Source organism: Labeo rohita, chromosome 10, assembly GCF_022985175.1.
Source record: "Labeo rohita strain BAU-BD-2019 chromosome 10, IGBB_LRoh.1.0, whole genome shotgun sequence".
Classification (NCBI taxonomy): domain Eukaryota; kingdom Metazoa; phylum Chordata; class Actinopteri; order Cypriniformes; family Cyprinidae; genus Labeo; species Labeo rohita.
In genome coordinates, this window is record NC_066878.1 from 10,599,483 (window position 1) to 10,612,278 (window position 12,796).

The window sequence follows — 12,796 nt, forward strand, 5'->3', positions numbered from 1 at the left end:
AGATTAAAGTGGACATCGGATGCTTAATTTCCACAAGTTGGTATGATTCTTTAGGGTCTTTATGAAATGCAAAATATGTTGGTTAAAATTCCTCAATGGTCTTGTAAAACAATACATTTTTCACCTTGTCTCTCAGCCGTTTTTTAAATGATAATGAGGTACTGCTCACTCCGCCCCTCTTTTCCTTTTTGTGTATTCAATGGCGCATTACCATCAAAAACAAAACTAATCCATCCTCTGTGGCTCTGATGTTGGGAGAAAATAGAGACTCTTATGTTCACTTTTACATCCAACTACAAAACACCTGCATTGCTTACGAGACGTCGCAAAATGCCGGACAGCATACAACTGGATAAGGGCGGGAATGTGCTAATACCAGGAATAAGTACATAATACAATATTTATTGCAATGTTTTAAAAATAAAAAGACAAATGAAAACTTGAAAAAAATAAATTCTTCTATCTAATGCACTTTGAGAGTTTAAAATTAAGAGCTCCAACACATGTTCTAAATGAAGAAAACCTAAGTCAGAAAAAAGACACTGAATTGACTTGTACCTGAACTTTAAAATAGGGTGACCAGACGTCCCCGTTTGAGCTGTCCCGGAAATGTCTCAGTTTTACAGCATGCTCAAAACAACACGCTCAAAATGCACAATTTTTGATGGGGTTCCTCTGGTAAAATTAGCATTCTAGGGACTAAATATTACGTTATTGGGGTCACTTCAACCCACGGAAATAGTATGAATGTAGCCCACTTGGCAACACAGGTCATGGTGCTCAGAAAATCTAAACGGCTTGATAATTGAGACTCTTTATTTTTTTGGGGAATTAAAAAATGGAGTGATTTGATTTTGATCATTGTGGGGTGGTTGTGTCCACACACTGCTAAGACATGTCTTTAAATGTTATAAATTTCACCAGATATTTGTAGTTGAACATCAAATTTACATAATTTATGTAAGAATGTATGTTTAATAGGAACAGTAACCATAATGCAGTCTTAATGATGTGTTATGGTCATTTTGACCTGGAGAGTATTTTCTTTTTCCTGAAATTGCTAGTTAATGTTGCATTAGACTAAAACCTACTGACTTTGCTCATACAAGGTACAACAACTTCACAAATTTGTTTTTTGGTAATTATTTGTACTTTTTTTTGAGGATTTTTCCCCCTACCTTGTTACATTTGTGGTGGCATACAAAAATTGCTGTTGCATCAGTTTTTCAGTAAATATTGCCAAAATTATTTGCAAATGATGTTTTTTTTTCCACTCAAAATCTGAGGTGCATAAGTTCAGAGCAATAAGGACTATGACCATACACATACAAATACAAAACCTGTTTTACAAAAGAAAACAAGATGACAAAAAGATTGAATCCAATATGTGATGATAATATGGCATAATGAGAGATTTTCAAGCAAGTTTTAAAAGGGAGATTTTTGATTAGGAGTGCCCGTGTAGCGTATGTAAAGGATTTTCAGCACAGCACAAGGTTCAATAAATTATTATTATTATTATTAGTAGTAGTAGTAGTAGTAGTAGTATGACTTGCTGGTACCCCTTAATAACATTAAATAGGTAAATAACATACACTTCAGTATAAAAAAAATTCTAAAAACTGTATATTGTACAATTTTTAACCTTAAGTATTAAGATAAAATAAAAAAATGACTTGGTGCTCCTCAAAACCTCATATACGTGCCTGTAATTGATCTGCCCATTTCATCAAAATCTCTCTCCAGCCAGATAACCAAGGTTGGCAACCCTGTTTATTGTAGGATGCATTTCAAAGAAGGCATTATTTGATTCAATTCAGACAGTATCTTGAGTGCCAGAATTTCCATTTGCTCACTTTTAAACTTTTGTACTCACTGCAGGAGGAATATGTCCATCTTCTCTGGAGCTCTGTGATGGCCAAACGTGTCCGTCAGACATGCAGTGTGTGCGTAGCGGCCCCACAGCGCCATCTCTCTGTCAGTGTCTGCCTGATACGCTGGACAAGTGTGCAGGTTAGACTCAACAGGCTTTTCACGCTGCTCCTTTTAAACCCTGGCTTAAGGCCACTTATAATGTTGGGTAAAGCAATGTTTAGTGTTTCAAAAAGGGGTTTGCTTCACTTTCAACAAGCATGTGGCAGTGAGTTGTGAGCTGGTAAATATTCAAATGAGAGAAGAGGTTAAAATGATTTGTGATGGCAAATACATTAACAACAATGGGAAAATAAATAAATATTCCAGCAGTGACTGTATGATTTTGAGATCAATCTTTTCACACTAAGGACAAGTGAGGGACTCAAACACAACTATTAAAAAAGGTTCAAACGCTCACTGATGCTTCAGAAGGAAACATGATGCATTAAAAGCCGGTAGGTGAAAACTTTTTGAATTTGAACATCAAGGTAAAATGTACTTGATTTGTCTTTGGGGAAAATTGCAAGTATCTTCTGTTGCTTCCAAAGGATAATACTGAATGGAAAAAAAAGATATTTCAGCAAAATAAGAAAAATTTGGACATCTTCATCCTGTTCAAAAGTTTTCACCCCCGGCTGTTAATGCATCGTGTTTCCTTCTGGAGCATCAGTGAGCGTTTGAACCTTTTTTAATAGTTGTGTTTGAGTCCCTCAGTTGTCCTCAGTGTGAAAAGATGGACCTCAAAATCATACAGTCACTGCTGGAAAGGGTTCAAATATGCAAAAGATGCTGGAAAACTGAAAAATCTCAGGAACCTGGAGGATTTTTCTAAAGAACAGTGCTCAGTTTAACTGTTCAGAACAAACAAGGGACTTGTGAACAACCATCACTAAGCCAAAAAAAAAACAAAAAAACAGTCCTACATCATCCAGGTAACACACAGTATTAAGAACCAAGGGTTCCCAAAATTTTGAAGGGGGTTATTTTAATAATTTCAGCTATTTTCTTTTGTCTATATAAAAATAAAATTAAAAAACTAAATAAATAAATGAAATTACTAAACAAAAAAATAACATTTTGTATGATCTCTCTTATTTTGTTAAAATTATTTACATTTTCACAGATGCTGCAAGGGGTTCCTAAACTTGTAATATAAATATTATAATATTAATATAATATTAACATATATATTAAATGGAATAGTTTTGCAAAATTCAAGGGCATTTATTTAAATATTAGACTTTAAGTGTCAAAAATTAAAAACATACAAAAAAGACTGACTGCATAATATATTTAACTATTTTAAAGCAAATGGACATTGATGTATGCATAAAAACATTGGATATGTAAGGCAAATTTGTTGAAATTGATGTCTGTTAATTTTGTTCTTACTGAAACACCCTTTTACCTTGAGGAAACGCATATAGCATGATATAATACAAGTGATACCATATAGAAATGTTTATTTTGAGCCCCTCAGGCAGCTCCAAGTGTGTCAGTATAAATACAAAAGACAATTCAGAATGCGTTTTCTTTTTGTTTGATATGGTTAGCAAAAGTTATGTAAACTTTCATTTCCCTCTTGTAGAATATCCTTAGGGTGTGTCAAACATACATTTAAATGACATTTCAGCATACGTGATTCAGGCCAAACGCTTCTATGAATATCTCTTGTGAAAGTGTGTGTATATATAGCAGATTCTAAAATATGGTTTTAGCCTTTGTCTGACTGACTGATTTCTGTACCTATGCTGGCAGGCCAAACATCTCTGAGCTTTGCTGGAAACAGTTACATCAAATACAGAGTGACGGACAGTGATAGGAGCAGAGACATGAAGCTGGGCTTGAGAATCAGAACGCTGCAGAGCCAAGGAGTCATCATGTACACACGCGCTGACCCATGCACACTGCTCAAGGTCAAAGGATACAGATATATGATTTATACACTATTTTCTACATTCTTACATTAGATTATATATACATTCCTAAAGGTATAGTTCACCCAAAAAATGAAAAGTCTATCATTAATTACTCACCCTCATGTCGTTCCAAACACCTAAGACCATCATTCATTTTCAGAACACAAATTAAGATATTTTTGATGAAATCCGAGAGCTTTCTGACCCGGCATTCTCCTGGTTTGCTCTAGTGAGTGGTTGTATGTTTGTGTTTGTTTAGATTGAGGAAGGGCGCCTGTGGTTTCAGATGGACTGTGACAATAGACTCGACATCCTGGGCATCTCTGGGCGTCCGATGAATGATGGGTCCTGGCACACCGTGACCCTTGAGCTCACCAGTAATTACACTCTCCTTTCGCTGGACGACAGCTATGTGGAGCGCCGGCGTTCTGCACGGGCCCCTGTCCGCATCTGGCCCCTGGCTGCAGACGGGTCGCTGTTCTTCGGGGCTCAGGTGTTGCGCGGACCAGTGGGCACAGGCGGCCAGAGGCCCCCACGGGCACAAGAAGGCTTCCAGGGGTGCCTCGGGTCCATCACGCTCAACGGAAATGAACTCCCACTTCAAAATAAAAGGAGCCGGTATGCAGAAGTAGCTGGGCTGAGTGACGTGAAGCTGGGGTGTGTTTTATATCCTGATCCGTGTCTTGGGGGGCCGTGCCAGAATGGAGCTTCTTGTATAAAACTGCCCTCTGGTGGTGAGAAGTAGAAAGCGCATATAAGCATCAATAACGGTTAGTGGTTCAGATTTTTGTCTTTAGCTCTGTATTGGCTCTTAAGTCTTGTTTCTCATTGTATCTGTACCCAGATTTCTCATGCAGCTGCCTGCCGCAGTTCACGGGGTCCCGCTGTGAGATGGAGGTGACGTCCTGTGTGCCCTCACCTTGTCAGAACGGGGGTGATTGTAAGGCTGTGGGGAACACCTTCCTCTGCGGATGCCTCAAAGGCTTCACGGGACTCATGTAAGACATTTTTTTCCTTATGTAGTATTTGTAGCATTTATCATTAATCTTGCATAAATTTCAGACCTTAATGGCTTTTAAGATGTTACACCACAGACAGTTAGGTGGTAACTGAGACAAGTGATAACACCTAAGACATCAGCATGTAAAAATTTAAATTTCTCTTAAAGGACCACATGGTAGATAAAAACAGTGCACTCTAGTCAAAAGTTTTTGAACAGTAAGATTTTTCATGTTTTTTAAAGAAGTCTCTTCTGCTTACCAAGCCTGCATTTATTTGATCCAAAACACAGCAAAAACAGTAACATTTTGAAATATTTTTACTATTTAAAATAACTGCTTTCTATTTTAATATATTTTAAAATGTGATTTATTCCTTTGATTTCAAAACTGAATTTTTATCATCATTACTTCAGTCACATGATCCTTCAGAAATCATTCTGATATTCAAATCTGCTGCTCAAAAAACATTTATTATTATTATGTTGAAAACAGCTGAGAAGAATTTTTTCAGGTAGAAAATAGAAAGTTCAGAAGAACAGAATTGATCTAAAATAGAAATATTTTGTTACATTATAAATGCCTTTTGATCAATTTAAAACATCCTTTCTTAATAAAAAGCAAAAATGAATAGTATTGTGTGTTACCAAAGCTTTTTATTTCAGATAAATGCTGATCTTTAGATCTTTCTGTTCATCAAAGAATCCTGAAAAATGTACTCAACTGTTTAAAGTATTGATGATAGTAATAATACTAATACAAATACTACTACTACTACTAATAATAAAAATAATAAAAAGGATCATGTGCCACTAAAGACTGGAGTAAAGATGTTAAAAATTTAGCTTTGATCACAGGAATAAATGACATTTTAAAATATATTCAAATAGAATTTTAAATAGAAAAATATTTCACAGTATTACAGCTTTTGCTGTATTTTGGATCAAATAAATGCAGGCTTGGTGAGCAGAAGAGACTTCTTTAAAAAACATTTAAAATCTTACTGTTCAAAAACTTTTGACTGGTAGTTTAGGTACTAATATTTTATTATTTTTCATGAAAAAAAAAAAGAAAATACATATAATATGTTATTCTTAATATATGATTAATGCCAACCAATCATTTTTCAAAATAATATGTTATTTAACTTTAAAAACTAAAACACACACACACACACACACAAACCATATATAATGATTGATCTAAAAGTATAATTATTTAATTTTGAAAATTTAGAAAATTTTAGAAACTAAAATAAAAGGTGGTTTTATGCTTGAGATGTAACCTCTTAAATAAAGTTAAATAGCTCATTAAATTATTTGAAAGTAGTCAGTTTTATGTTTTATAGTATTGTATAGTTCAAAATAGTTTGAGATGTAATCTATTGAGTAGCACAAATAAATATATGTATTAATATATGTTTTGTATGTAAAAATAAGCATATAAAAATGGTTAAATATGTTTGTTTTTTAAATTGCTTTGAGTTTGAATGGTTTGGACATTATTATTCATCTTCTGCTAAAACAAAATCATAGTGTCTCCCTTAACAAAAGCAAACCACATTATAAGGAGCCATTTTTTTGTGATCAAACGATTTAACATTCATTGTCATTTATGGGTAAAAAATCGTTTTTCTTGTGAAATCTATTTGGTAAGGCCGTTTTGCATTTAAACAGAATTGCATTGTGGAGAGCAGGTAACCAGCAGCTTACTTTAATTACACTTTCTTCTGAAAGTCATTATTCTTAGCGTTCACCTGCTGTTTTCCATCTCAGACTTTGATTGTTTGAACTGCTGGTTCAATACATACGTGTCACTATAAAATAAGCATTTTGTTTGCTTGTGTTAATTAGATCTTTCTCGCTAATTACTAAAATAATTTAATTAGTAAAGAGCAGATTTTAAAGCAATCCATCATAAAAAGGCTTCCAGCCTACTAAGGCTTCTCTAATTTATTTGTGCCATGATGACCCTTTTGTCAGTGCAAGATGAGTTGGAGTTATTTCTCCACTAGAGGATGCTGTTGTTTCTTTTTCTAAGCAAACCTTACCTGACACATGAACAGCTGACAGACAAAAGTGGGATACTAGGACCTGTGCCCTTTTCCTCACTGTCCTTTTATATTTTTGGGAAAAAGTAATGAAAATCTAATTGCTTTATATATATATAACTACTTTCTGTGCTTTACCAGCTGTGTCATTACGTTACGCAATACAAACAACCCTCTCATTATGTTCTCTTATGCTCGCTTGAGAGATTCGTTGAACTTTCCCATACTCAAGAGTATGTATAAAGAGTTCTCGGAGAAACGGATCATCACATATTTGCTGTTTGCAGCACAGAGGGGAATTCAGCTAAATGTGAAAATGTATGAATCTTTAAAGGCAACAAGAAACCCCTTTTTCTCTCTCTGCTTCTGAGAACTAATTAGATAATGAGGGAAACTGGCTTGCAGAATAACAATATTCTTATAGGTTATAGTGTCATGTTTAGAGCGTATAGTGTGTCAGGAAAGATGCTTTTAAATTGATTAAAAGTGAAAGAACTTTATCATATTTTAAAAGATTTTTCATTGGGCCATCGGATGCAAAGTTCACTTTTACATGTTGTTTGAATGTTAATGTGTGTTGGCAGTGTATGTACAAATCTACCCTATAATGATAAAAACCCATGCAGTGGTTTTTAATTAATCTGTAAAAATAATATCCCCTTTTTTAAATCGAGCCATTCTCAGATGCCTGTCGGTGTGGCGTCACACCAACAGAGGCCGCTCCCACGATAGTTGATTGACATGAGCATCTTACCTCAGACCCACCTAAATCAGCTGTAACAGTCCGACCTCCATTGTTTTGACACATATCCATCTATGTTCGTGCAAATCATTCGTGATCACGCACAGCAGAAGTGAGTATAAGGTTTTTTTTTTTAATGAATCTTTGTGATCGCCTTTCCTATTAACGTGCTAGTTAGCAAGTTTAGCGGTTAAATGTGGCTAAAACAAACACAGGCTCCTCACTCCACAAAGAGAAGAGAGGGACGGGGTGAGCAGAGCTCATTAACATTTAAAGCAAACTCGACCAGAACAGGACGATTTTTACAGAGCTGATTTTGACAAGGTAAAAAAGGTGTTATTTACACTACCACTGAGAAATTTCAACCAAAGCACGTTATAGACCTTTCATTTAGACCCTAAAAAATCATACCAACTTGTGGAAAATGGGCATCCGATGACCCCTTTAGAGATAAATGCTGTTCTTTTGAATTATCAAAAATCCTAAAGAAGTATCATGATTTACACAAAAAAAGCATCACAACTGTTTTCAACATTAGAAATGATTTTTTTAATGAGCATGTTTAGAATATAACAGAAATGTGTGCATGACTGCAAGAGTTTATGCACCTATCATTTCACTTCAGAAGACATTAATTCATCCTCTGCGGTTGTACAAAAATTAATTATGGATTTATTGTAGTAAAAGTGTAGTAACCATATTTTTTTGGCGTATTGATTACGGTTTGTATAACCACAGTTTACCACTGTGGTTACACTATATCGTTAGTGTATCAAAACTATATCAACCATGTTTTTTTTGTTTTATTTGTTGTAAACCAAGGTTAACTTTCATACGTGATGGATTACTGTTGTTTACTTTGTATGGTTTTTAAGTGTTTTTTGGGTTACATTATATTAATTCACGGAAATTTACTTTTCTAAAAATCTTCATTTGTGTTCATCTAAAAAAAAAAAAAAAAGTCAAATACATCTGGGATGGCTTGAGGATGAATAAATGTTGAGAAAATGTTTATGTCTTATCTATAGTTGAGGTCAAATGTTTACATACACCTTGCAGAATCTGCAAAATGTTAATTATTTTACCAAAATAAGAGGGATCATACAAAATGCATGTTATTTTTTGTTTAGTACCGACCTGAGTAAGATATTTCACATAAAATACATTTACATATATTCCACAAGAGAAAATAATAGTTGAATTTATAAAAATGATCTCGTTCAAAAGTTTACATACACTTGATTCTTAATACTGTGTTGTTACCTGTGTTTTTTTTGTTTTTGTTTTGTTTAGTGATAGTTGCTCATGAGTCCCTTGTTTGTCCTAAAAAGTTAAACTGCCTGCTGTTCTTCAGAAAAATCTTTTAGGTCCCACAAATTCTTTGGTTTTTCAGCATTTTTTGTGTATTTGAACCCTTTCCAACAATGACTGTATGGTTTTGAGATCAGTCTTTTCACACTGAGGACAACTGAGGAACTCATATGCAACTATTACAGAGGGTTCAAACTCTCACTGATGCTCCAAAAGGAAGAACGATGCATTTAAGGTCTGGGGGGTGAAAACATTTGAACAGAATGAAGATGTGTACATTTGTCTTATTTAGCCTAAATATCATATTTTTTTCATTTAGTACTGCCCTTCAGAAGCTACAGAAGTTACTTACATGTTTCCCAGATAACAAAATAAGTTAAATTTACCCTGATCTTCAAATTCCAAAAGTTTTCACCCCCCGGCTCGAAATGCATAGTGTTTCCTTCTGAAGCATCAGTTTCCTTCTGAAGCGTCAGTGAGCATTTGAACCTGCTATAATAGTTGCATATGAGTCCATCAGTTGTCCTCACTGTGAAAATATGGATCACAAAATCATACAGACGTTGGAAAGGTTTCAAATAGCCAAAAATGCTGAAAATCCAAAGAATTTGTGGGACCTGAGAGACATTACTGAAGAACAGCATGCAGTTTAACTGTTCAGGACAAACAAGGGACTCATGAACAACTATCACTAAACAAAAAAAGATGTGGATCATTTAGGTAACAACGCAGTATTAAAAATCAAGTGTATGTAAACTTTTGAACTGAGTCATTTTTATGAATTCAGCTATTGTGGACTATACGTAATCGTCTTTTATACAAAATGTCTTATTCAGGTCAGTACTAAATAAAAAAATAACATGCATTTTGTATGATCCCTCCTGTTTTGTTAAAATAATTAACATTTTGCAGATTCTGCAAGGTGTATGTAAACTTTTGACCTCAACTGTATATCCTGTACAGTTGACAGTAACAGTAAATTAGTATTTAATTCGCAAAGAGGCTAACACAATCCTTCTGTCCACAGATGTGATGAGGATGTGAACGAGTGTGAAAGGGAGGAGTGTGAGAACGGAGGAGCATGTGTGAACACATTTGGAGCCTTCTATTGCAACTGCACCACAGGCTTCGAGGGTCAATTCTGCGGCCAGCCATCTCTGGACAGCCCAGACACTCAAGCTGAGGCCCTGTCTTACGTCGGACCAGGAGAGATCATCGGCATCGGCGTGTTGCTCTTTGTGGTGTTGGTCCTGCTGACCCTGCTCGCTGCATTTCGCAAAAAAGTCCTCCGGAAAGACTGGAGCCGTGGGGAGGCGGTGGGCATCTCCACCGAGACCAACTACATGCTGCATAAGACGGGCATGGGAGCCGAAGGCATTGAGTTCAAAGCCGTACGGGTCAGTGGCGAGTGTCGCACCAGCCTTTACAGGAACGACAGTGCAGGAGGGCCGCCGCAGGTCATGGTGCGGCCCACAGCCTACACACTTCCCCGCTGCCAGGGAATCCCTCGAGGGGAAACGGAAAAGGCGGAGGGAGGACTGGCCACCCTCTCCTGCCCTCCACAGATGAGCACCTTCCAAGCGGATCCGCCACACATCCTCGGCATGCCGCGGAGAGGTGTGGCCGTCTGCAGCGTGGCGCCCAATCTTCCTTCGTCAATATCCCCGAATCTGTCCGAACGCAGCCCGATCCGCAAGCCTCCGTGGGAAGAGGAGGACGATGAAGAGGATGACGATGAGGACAATGCTGAGGAGCATCAAGTCCAAGCTCTGGAGTGGGAAGACAGGGGTTATCAGGTGGACGGAGAGGAAGCGTACAGAACTGAGGGTAATGAATGGGCGCACACACTTTCTACTCATCTCAGATCAAACGGAGTTTGACAAAACAAAACGGTTTCAGCGTGACTCCGTAACTCCCTGTGGCCAATTAAATGCCAGGCTTTGTGTGGATGAGATTTTATACATCTGCACCACGGTCTCCATTTGCAAAATCCGTCATACTGTAATATGTAATTACCTTAGAGATAACACAAGGCTTTCACACATAATGAGAAAGTGAAGTAAAGCATTTAGTCTACTCTTAAGATTCTAACAGAAACATCCACACTGCGATAAATGCATAATGCATTAATCGCAATAGTGTATATATATATAAAAAATGGGTTTAAATCAAATCTTCTTTCCCAATTATTTTTTTATGACTTAATTTTTTTTTTTTCATCTTGACAATTGACCAGGGACTCATAAATTTGTTTCACAGCAAAATCCAGATTGTAGTAATCAGAATCATCTGCTGTGCTGTACTGTGGCTCGAAATAGGCCAACAGGAGCGTTTCTCCTCATAAAATATTTAACGGTCTGGCCATGTTGGCAGCTAAAACATATGTGAGGGTGATTACACTTCCGCTTGTGGAAATGCGTTACCAACATAGGTTTTCTTCATAAGCATTCTGAAATGGATGACCTTGGTCTTGTTAGTGTTTTCTTCAAGCGGAAACTCATTTGTCATGGACTGTTTGTTAGCTTCAGCAGTGTGTAGTCTGGGATAAATATAGGACGGATATTATTGCTCTTTCACTTTAGCAGATTTAAAAGATTTTTATGCCGTAGAGAGTATTAAGCTGTAAATGTGGTTTTGTTTGTGCATATGTGCGTGTCTGGTTTTTGGATATTAGATGTCTGTTTGGTGAATGCAAATGGGGCAGTAGTTCAGACTTGACATGGCGATGTTTTCACTGGCTTAAAAAAATATTATTCAGTTTGTTCAAAATTCATTCTGAAGTGACAGTAAAGACATGTTTTGAACTTTCTATACAGGCCTATATACATATATACAGTTGAAGTCAAAAGAATCTGCAACATGTTAATTATTTTACCAAAATAAGAGGGATTGTACAAAATGCATATATTTTTTAATTTAGTACTGACCCATATAAGGCATTTCACATTAAAGACGTTTACAAAACACGTCCACAAGAGAAAATAATAGTTTGAAGTTATAAAAATGACCCCGTTCAAAAGTTTACATGTGCTTGATTCTTAATACTGTGTTGTTACCTGAATGATACACAGCTGTTTTTTTTTTTTTTTGTTTAGTGATAGTTGTTCATGAGTTCCTTGTTTGTCCTGAACAGTTAAACTGCCTGCTGTTCTTCAAAAATATCCTTCAGGTCCCACAAATTATTTGGTTTTTCAGAATTTTTGTGTATTTGAACTCTTCCAACAATGACTATGATTTTGAGATCCAACTTTTCACACTGACGACAACTGAGGGACTCATATGCAACTATTACAGAAGGTTCAAATGTTCATTAATGCTCCAAAAGGAAAAACGATGCAAGAGCCGGGGGGTGAAAACTTTTGGAATTTAAAGATCAGGTTGAATTTGAACTTTTTTTTTTGTCTTCTGGGGAACATGTAAGTATCGTTTGTAACTTCTGAAGGGCAGTACTAAATGAAAAAAAGTATGATATTTAGGACAAATATGAAAAATGTACACATCTTCATTCTGTTCAAAAGTTTACACCCCGGCTCTTAATGCATTGTTTTTCCTTGCATCGTTTTAATGCATCAGTGAGTGTTTGAACCTTCTGTAATAGTTGCATATGAGTCCCTCAGTTGTCCTTTGCATGATTTTGAGATCCATCTTTTCACACTGTCATTGTTGGAAAAGGTTTAAAAACACAAAAATGCTGAAAAACAAAAGAATTTGTGGGACCTGAGAGACTTTTCTGAAGAACAGCGTGCTGTTTAACTGTTCAGGACAAACATAGGACTCATGAACAACTATCACTAAACAAAAAAACACAGCTGTGGATCATTCAGGTAACAACACAGTATTAAGAATCAAGTGTATGTAAACT

The 12,796-nt window shown here is 36.2% G+C and overlaps 1 protein-coding gene across 1 annotated transcript in view; it reads left to right on the top strand.

Annotated features, from left to right (window-relative positions):
• LOC127172413 (protocadherin Fat 3) overlaps positions 1–12,796 on the top strand; it is a 78,478-nt gene that overhangs the window by 54,415 nt on the left and 11,267 nt on the right. The window contains exons 22-26 of the mRNA XM_051121674.1: positions 1,882–2,013; positions 3,673–3,830; positions 4,093–4,567; positions 4,678–4,831; positions 9,962–10,761. Of these exons, the coding sequence (XP_050977631.1) occupies positions 1,882–2,013; positions 3,673–3,830; positions 4,093–4,567; positions 4,678–4,831; positions 9,962–10,761 (1,719 nt within the window). The remainder of the gene's footprint in view (positions 1–1,881; positions 2,014–3,672; positions 3,831–4,092; positions 4,568–4,677; positions 4,832–9,961; positions 10,762–12,796) is intronic.